Source organism: Physella acuta, unplaced genomic scaffold, assembly GCF_028476545.2.
Source record: "Physella acuta isolate Inbredline_101_S28 unplaced genomic scaffold, ASM2847654v3 ptg000020l, whole genome shotgun sequence".
NCBI classification, from domain to species: Eukaryota; Metazoa; Mollusca; class Gastropoda; family Physidae; genus Physella; species Physella acuta.
Window position 1 is genome coordinate 236,260 of NW_026731540.1, and position 9,161 is coordinate 245,420.

Consider the following 9,161-nt stretch of genomic DNA (forward strand, 5'->3'; position numbering starts at 1 on the left):
TATAGGGTATTTCTAGGACACTCAATCAGATTAACTCTACTTCCTCTGCTCTCTCATCCTTCAAATAAAACCCAAGTTATTTAACGTTTTATTTGTTTCTATTATCTATATTCTTTTATTTAAAAAAAATCAATATTCTCTCTATTCTTTAAAAAAAAAAGAAATAAAAATTCTCTCTATTCTTTTATTTAAAAAAAAAAAAGAAAGCACGTAGAAAAAAAAAACCCTACATATTTCGTTTGGAAAAAGAGACCTAATGTCATAAAATCAATGTAATACACCAAGCTGTCATATGTAAGTCTACTAGACATGACATATCCCCTGTCACAGGCTAAAACCCTGGGTTTATTATACACCTGCAACCTGACACATTACATTGAAATAGAGGTTGGCTGTTTGCTAAAATTGCAATAATTTTTTGGTTTTTATTTCTTCTATACAGAACAGATCCGCTCTAATTCCAACCTAAATCTTCCAACAGGATAAACTAAGACCTGATTGAGCATGATTATTACAGCAGCTTTGTTGCTTATCATTCAAATTTTCAATTTATGATATCTCCGTTTTTCTTCTTCGTTCTTAAATTGTAATGTTGGAAGGGATTTCCTCCAGCACAATCAAGTCCTACACGTCAACTTATTATGCGCCATATAGGCCGTTGACTCCGATTTCAGCCTGCTTTTCTTTTTTTTTTTCACAGCCTATGTCCAACCAAGAACAAACTACAAGGCAGTAGTTGTTTGTTTTTTAATATTTTTTGTTTGTTTTCTCTGCTACATGGGTTGCTGTCCCCAGTTATCGAGCCTCATCTGTAAGTGGGCTCAAACTGTTTGACTTTTCGTTTAGCAACCGTGAGCTTTACCAACCCGACCACGCTGTTCTAAGTGAATAGATTCCTTCTAGAACCTCCCCTAAACTTGTGTTTCTGCAGATGTTCACCGACTGAGATTGATCGACTATCCTGACTAGTATAGTTCTTTTTAAAAATGTATTGTGTGATCTGTTTAAGTCACAAAATGTTATAGACGTTGGAAGCCTCGCATGTTAATCCTTCCTGTACATTTGCGAAATTTCGTCATTAGCGAAATTTTGCAATGTTTACTTGTAAAAATTGTCTACATTTATGGGTAAACTTCTCTAGCTTGGATGAAATTATTTTGGCTAGTTTCTTAACACCACGAAACATCAACATAGCTAGTCATGTGACCTTGAAGTATTGAAACTGGTCACCAGATATCTTGCCAATATTGAAACTTATCACCAGATATCTGGCCAATATTGAAACTTATCACCAGATATCTCGCCAATATTGAAACTTATCACCAGATATCTTGCCAATATTGAAACTTGTCACCAGATATCTCGCCAATATTGAAACTTATCACCAGATATCTTGCCAATATTGAAACTGGTCATTGCATACCTCGCCAATATTGAAACTTGTCACCAGATATCTCGCCAATATTGAAACTTATCACCAGATATCTCGCCAATATTGAAACTGGTCATTGCATACCTCGCCAATATTGAAACTTGTCACCAGATATCTCGCCAATATTGAAACTTATCACCAGATATCTTGCCAATATTGAAACTGGTCATTGCATACCTCGCCAATATTGAAACTTGTCACCAGATATCTCGCCAATATTGAAACTTATCACCAGATATCTTGCCAATATTGAAACTGGTCATTGCATACCTCGCCAATATTGAAACTTGTCACCAGATATCTCGCCAATATTGAAACTTATCACCAGATATCTTGCCAATATTGAAACTGGTCATTGCATACCTCGCCAATATTGAAACTTATCACCAGATATCTCGCATTATTGAAACTTGTCACTGTATACCTCGACATTAGTACCTTCCTGTTATAAACTAGGTAGGACACTGTACAATTAACGAAGACAGTATACATATATTAAAAACAGAAGTATACCATTGTATAGTTTTATATATTTTATTTTGTTTGTATCAAGATCATGGTAATCAAAATAATCACAGCACCGTTGGTCACAATATTGCACCGTAATAATACAATAGAGATATGAGTATTGCACACTAGTAATATCACACAGCACCGTACTGGTCCATCTCATACACGTATACAGCTATCAATAGATCACTTGAGATTCGCATTTATACATTTACAACTTCAATTATTTAAAATATACAATCATTTTATCATTATACTGGTTTTTATCTTTTTACATTAGAGCCATTCAAACATTCAAATCAGTTAAAAATCCTCGCATCCAATTTCTCATCCAATGTTTTTTTACACGTGCAATCATCGCGAGCCATTCGCTCCCCGCACAACATTTAGGTCGCAGACGCCAAGAAAACGGAAATTAGGTCACAGAACTGACCCACGCCTCCACTGGCATCACCGTACTCCCACAAGCCACTTGTTCCAGGCATGCCCATCCCTGGTCACATGACCCGGCATTATCGATTGCTTTTTCCTTCCTCACTCGCATTCATCCCTCGCCCATTCCGTGACGTCAGAGGTCTGACCGTTACATAAATAGAGTGGAACTTTATAAAAGTCTATCACAAGTTTGGCTCATTAAAAAAAAAAAATTCATCCAATGAAATGGACAAGTCGTGGAAAGTTTCAATGTTAAAAATAACATGTCAAATATTGTAAAAAATATGTTAACAATGAAAGCAGTATGTGCGACACAACACAAATAGGCCACAGATAAAAATGACGAATGTCTGAGTTGTTTAAGGGAATGGACGGTCATCCATCTAAGCTTAAGCTCCACTGGACGGTCATCCATGTAAGCTTAAGCTCTACATTTTATCAAGCAGCTTACACATCTAGATGTAATAACATGACTTGGACCAGTTGGTCAAGTCATGACTTGGGATGTCTATGAGTCAAGTCGATGACGGGAGCTGAATCAGATCAAGTAAATGACTTATCAACAGGTCATTTCAGTGACTGGGTTGTCAGTCAGTCGTTTTGGTGACTGGGGTTGTCGTAGGTCTATCAGTGACTTGGGCTGTCAGTCAGTCAGTGACTTGGGCTGTCAGTCAAGTTGATCTATGTATACAAGGCAAAGTGTGGAAAGTTGTGGTGTGAGACCAGCTCGACCAAGCAACTTGTGGCTACAGTGTGGTTCAAAGCCCGTTCATGAACGATGATTTGGGGGTGGGGGGTTGGGTTGGGGGTGGGGTTAGTCAAGGCATGTAACAATATAACAGTAAGGCAATGAAGTGACAAGACCCCTGGGAAAATAGACACAATTAACCAACTTAGAATTTGATACAGAAAACTGAATACTCTACATACAAGATACACTAGACTTGTCATGTTACAAAAAAAAAACCTTAAGTTTACATTTAAAATTGTTTTCTATGTGGATGATAAAAAATAAACACTCCATTCAAACTATTTGTAAGCACATTTTAAAAGATGTGAAAGAATAAAGTTACTGACATAAAACCTTGAGTTCTTGTTTAAGCGAGAGTACACAAAGGGCGTGTTTCAAGCAATATCAGATACCAAGTCCACGCCAGATTACAATGTTCATTGTCTGCTGCATCTTCTGTGAGCAGAAATCTCCAAACAAATGTACTCACTATGCGTTCAACACGACTCTGGAGCAACCTTGAACTTGGCGCGTGAAAGCTCACTGCAAAATAAGGCATCAGTGTAGGACCCTCCCCCTAGAAGGTGCAGCTATGTTAGCGCTCACCAACAGGAAACTGGGGCGTCCTTTCGTTTCGCGGTGAAATTACGTTGATAGATTATCTCGTCTTTCATCTTTCTAGAAGAAACAGTTCAAAGTTCACCTGGAGAAGAAGCGGCCGATAATGTTGACCTTCTTCTTCCTGAATTTGAGAGCGGAGAACACAACATGCTCGAAGACCTCCTTCAGACCGTCCTTCCTCTTGGCGCTACATTCGATGTAACAGTCGGCTCCTATGGCCTTGGCCATTGCCTCACCCTCCTCGGTGGACACCTCGCCTTCGTTGCCATTGCGCATGTCAATTTGTGTGCCCACGAGGATGACGGGACGTCTGCGTTTGGTGTGTCGTTTGATCTCTGGCACCCAGGAATTGCAGACACTGGAAAAGGAATCTCTGTCGCAGACGGAGAAACACAGAACCAGGACCTCGCTCTCTTTATACGTGTACGCTCTCAAGTCTTCAAAGTCACTCTGAAAATAGAAGAAACAAAACAAATCTATAAATAACTTTGAACCGGAAGGTAGTGTGTCATGTTATAAGTTCACAATGCTAAACTTCCAAGAAACCACTCAGCTAATTTATAATGAAACCCGCGACAGGGGAACCCCCAAGAACACAAAAGAACAGCGTGTAACGAGATATGCTATCCTAACTGCCATCCTGGTTTCTGGAAGACAGGATATACGCGTCAACAGTGCCGCGGGTTTCTAGGAACTAACAAAAGCAGACAGGTGGAGATGCGATCATGCGTGACTTGCTCCACATGGGGTTTCTGGTAAACCTTGGCGGAAACTTTAAATTTAGCTGACAGGATTTGTTACGTTAGGCGAATCACATAGTGGGTGTGGTATCTTGTTATATCTAAACTATAGTACAATCAAAACGTTTCGGGGAAAATATTTTATAAGAAAAAATTTAATTGGCAGAAGTAAATTAGGAGTTATACAATCTAGGAGTTTCGGTGTGAGTTTTAGAGTTCGTGTTTTATACAAGCCACAAGCTCGTACCGTCAAGCTCAGCAGACGTGAACTAGCGGTTATCTGTAGGTATATCCGGTGTGACCTTGACCTCGACTGCCAAGTCACCCACTTGGAATATTAAACCCTGTGTTGACGTCACTGGTTTAAGTTTAATCTACCCTGGAGTTAAGTTCAGGTCAACTATTTCAGTTTACCCAGAGACAAAGGTGAAGCGAGTTTTATCTGTTAAACCCTGGCTAAACCCTGGCTAAATCAGTCGGTCGCCTTGTATCGTGTTTATCTTTCAGTATCTCCCCCCTGGCTGTCCATAATTCATGCTGTCTAAAATAAACTATTAACACACTTTCACATAAACCCTACTCCACCCTACTACCCCCTCGCATTAGCTGACGACGACAGTGTTTAATCCGCGGATTAACGAGGGATTAACCAGTCACATCACGCCTTGCATTTTAAATACAGAACTAAAACTTGGTTCGGTTTCAACAATCTTCTGATAAAATGTTTAAAATTCATGACTAAACCTAAACAACAGGTAATTCATTAATTTATAACTAATCCTAACAGGCAAGTAAAAAAGTATTTACCTGTCCAGCAGTATCGAAGAGACTAATGACAAAATCCTGGCCACCGACCTGCAGTGGAACTGGAAGAAAAAAGAAAGAAAAACATGAATTTTACACTCAAATTAATCAAAAGCTACAGTAGCATTAGTTTGTGTTATAAGTATTACAAAATTAGATATATTCGTAAATAGTTTGTAAGCACTATTGTTATATTTAAAAGCATAGAAATTGTGTTTTAGAAAGTACAATGCACTTCTTTCTTTAATAAAAAAAATCTTTAAAGATGTTGATTTAACATGAATCTATTTATAAACAAGCGTGTATTTACCTGGATAATTGTCGAAAACAGTTGCTGTGTACGTTTCTGTAAAAGATTTCTCCGTGTAGGACAAGGTGAGGCAGGTTTTGCCCACCATACCGTCCCCGAGCATAGCACAGTGTACGTGTTTATCTGTGACGTCGGCCATCTTCATGATCTCTGGGAGGATCCGAACTCTGGTCGAGATGTCTGACGATAATCCACGGAATGAATACAAGTCTATGAAGCTAAGATCACAGTTTGGGTGGTTAGTTTTGGAAAGCTGAGAACAACTGGTTAGACGGAACAGGTGAGCGTGGCTTTATACTTTCTCGCGCGACCCAGATACGCCGGTGGACAAAAGCCAGCCAATCAGAAGCGAGCTAGTCGAAGGCCGTTCTCGCGAGGACAGATGAAGCGCGAGACAGCGCGGGGCTGGGAACATCGATCCCGGGGGAGGGGGGGGGGGGGTCGGTGTGCGGCTGGTCCATGTGATGTTGCCTACCACGTCTGCCCCTTCTCTTCTCGCCTCACCCGCCAGCGAGAGGGAAAAAAATATGGGAGATTGAAATTCTGCCCGTGAGTTGATTAGAACTGACCGCCCTCACTCGCTTCTAGCGTCTTGTTTTTTTAAATTTGTTTTTCTATGTGGCGTGATGCTGGCCAGTCCTCAAATGTTAAAGATATCAACTGAGCTAAATAAGCTCTATGAATATCTCTCTCTCTGTATATATATATATATATATATATATATATATATATATATATATATATATATATATATATATATATATATATATATATATATATATATTCGTGTGTGTGTGTGTATATAAGGTTTAATTGTTTAATCAACTTAAAACGAAGCGAGGGAGGGAGATTATAATAGAAAGGAAGAAATGGAAGAAAACGACACCAATGTCTTACTATTCTGATCCATATAATTAACTAGAAATGTAATATTATGTCAAAAAGATGAGAAGATTAGACTTGGATCTCACGTTCGAGAGTTGCATGGTAGGTGAGTCGTTGCGATTTGTGGACCTCACACAATAGACTGTTACTGACTTAATTATAATTAGTTTATTGTTATTATTATACTGAGATGAAGAAGAGAAAATATTCTAGACATCATATAAAGTATTTAAACACAATTGTTTATTTACTATTTGTCGTCTTGTGTTTATTTTCTGATGTTACATGGTTGTTATAATTAATAATTTAAAGCAGGGATGTTTTTACATACATCACAGGGAAAATATTTCGTGGCAAATATTTTGTGGGAAATATTTCTTAGAACTGATACAATCCGTCTACTTTACAGTAAGGGGAAGTAACCATTAAAAACACGTTAGAGATAATTGAGCCGTAATGAAGCGGAAAAATCGACGTAAGTGCTTGGGTTAACTGGAGCTGTTTGTTGTTTGGTCCTGTTTTTATTCCCTTAAAGAACTATGTCCTGTTACTGATAGTGTACTGTAAGACTTCTATAGAATGTTGTTTTTTTATCATACTTCCTAGGTGATGGCATCACGTTTTTCCTTAAGAAGTGTGTATGGTACCGGATGTGATATTCTATCTCCTTTGTGTTTGTGTGAGTGTGTCAGTGAATAAATAGTATATATATATATATATATATATATATATATATATATATATATATATATATATATATATATATTATACTTATATGTATATGACTATATAAATGTATAACCCCAAGTGCTGTTGTTATTAAGTGGTGTGTATAAAGCGGTAAACTTAGAGTTGCCATGTCCAATTTCACAATAATCTTTGTACGGCTAGAGAATTACTTTCACAATAAAAATGTCAGTTCCCTGTCTTGGCAAACTACAATAGTTTTAAAAGTTTTAAAACTAAATAGCCCATTTAGCACATTTAGCCAATGTAGCCCATTTAACCCATCCTGCCCATCCTGCCCATTCTGCCCATTTAACCCATGTAGCCTATGTAGCCCATGTAGCCCATGTAGCCCATTTAGCCCATGTAGCCCATGTAGCCCATGTAGCCTATATAGCCCATTTAGACCATTTAGCCCATGTAGCCCATGTAGCCTATGTAGCCCATTTAGACCATTTAGCCCATGTAGCCCATGTAGCCCATGTAGCCTATGTAGCCCATGTAACCCATGTAGCCCATGTAGCCTATGTAGCCCATTTAGCCCATGTAGCCCATGTAGCCTATGTAGCCCATTTAGATCATTTAGCCCATGTAGCCCATGTAGCCCATTCAGTCCCCTTTATCTGATGCATGGAACAGGGCCAACTGTTTGTAAAAGAAGATCGAACGATGATAGAAACGTCTCGCTTATATTTTGTTTCGTGCCAGTTGTACAACATAACTTACTGGACACTGGTCATTTGTTTTACCTCGCCGTGTTGTTATGACTCTAGAGTAAAACTATCCAACCCCCCCCCCCCCCCAAACACACACACACACCACACACACACACCACACACACACACACAGTCTATTTAACCTCCCACATTCTTTATTTTTTATAATTTATCACAACGGTTGGGGGAGGCGTGTTGATGATTATTTTTAGAATTATTTCACTGTATTGATTTTTGTTCGTCTGGAACTTGAGAATGTTCTGGAATTATTTGAGGGCTGTTCCGTCCAGATCGCTGGAGTCAGCTTTATGACTTACGCAGTCATCCTGGCCATGTGAGTTCGTGGTCATGACTTATGCAGTCATCATTCTGAGTCAATATCTCATGGTAATTGCTTTGTAGTCATCTTATTAAGTGAATATCTCAAGTCAAGATCGTGACTTATGCAGTCAACTCACTGACTAAATATCCCATGGTCATGATCATGACTTATGCAGTCATCTTACTAAGTGAATAACTCAAGTCGTGACTTACACAGTCATCTCTGTGAGCTTAAGCTAAGATTCATCCCGCAGCACGAGACTGGGGTATCGATATGTCTGGAGTATCGATCCAGTCCTGCCAACCCACACCGCCTGACTGATGAGTTTTCATCTCATGTCCATCTTGTAATGGGAGCAGGGGAGGGGGAGGGGGAGGGGGCTAGACATGTGGGCGGATGGTTGCATCGTATGACCTGGTGGCGCTGACCAGTGGAGCTGACCGGCAGAGCTGACCGGCAGAGCTGACCGGCAGAGCTGACCGGCAGAGCTGACCGGCAGAGCTGACCGGCAGAATTGACCGGCAGAGCTGACCGGCAGATCTTACCGGCAGAGCTGACCGGCAGAGCTGACCGGCAGAGCTGACGGGCAGAATTGACCGGCAGAGCTGACCGGCAGATCTTACAGGCAGAGCTGACCGGCAGAGCTGACCGGCAGAGCTGACCGGAAGAACTGACCGGCAGAGCTGACCGGAAGAACTGACCGGCAGAGCTGACCGGAAGAACTGACCGGCAGAGCTGACCGGAAGAACTGACCGGCAGAGCTGACCGGCAGAGCTGACCGGCAGAGCTGACCGGCAGAGCTGACCGGAAGAACTGACCGGCAGAGCTGACCGGAAGAACTGACCGGCAGAGCTGACCGGCAGAGCTGACCGGCAGAGCTGACCGGCAGAGCTGACCGGCAGAGCTGACCGGCAGAGCTGACCGGCAGAG

General features: G+C 40.5%; 1 protein-coding gene across 1 annotated transcript; it reads right to left on the reverse strand.

Annotated features, from left to right (window-relative positions):
- Window positions 1-1,960: 1,960 nt before the first annotated feature.
- LOC131939912 (cell division control protein 42 homolog) lies at window positions 1,961-5,832 on the reverse strand. The gene is made up of 3 exons (XM_059298452.1): window positions 5,583-5,832; window positions 5,276-5,334; window positions 1,961-4,178 (listed from the first exon to the last, which is right to left on the reverse strand). The coding sequence occupies exons 1-3, from the start codon at window positions 5,725-5,727 to the stop codon at window positions 3,807-3,809; spliced, it is 576 nt and encodes a 191-aa protein (XP_059154435.1). The 5' UTR covers window positions 5,728-5,832; the 3' UTR covers window positions 1,961-3,806.
- Between the last annotated feature and the right edge of the window lie 3,329 nt (window positions 5,833-9,161).

Bases quoted from the DNA above. Each gene is read 5' to 3' on its own strand.
- LOC131939912 (XM_059298452.1), bottom strand. From the start codon at position 5,727: ATGAAGATGGCCGACGTCACAGATAAACACGTACACTGTGCTATGCTC. The intron at 5,335-5,582 runs GTAAATACACGC...TTTTTCTTCCAG, and splicing joins TGTTTTCGACAATTATCCAG to TTCCACTGCAGGTCGGTGGC. The intron at 4,179-5,275 runs GTAAATACTTTT...TTCTATTTTCAG, and splicing joins TCTTCGATACTGCTGGACAG to AGTGACTTTGAAGACTTGAG.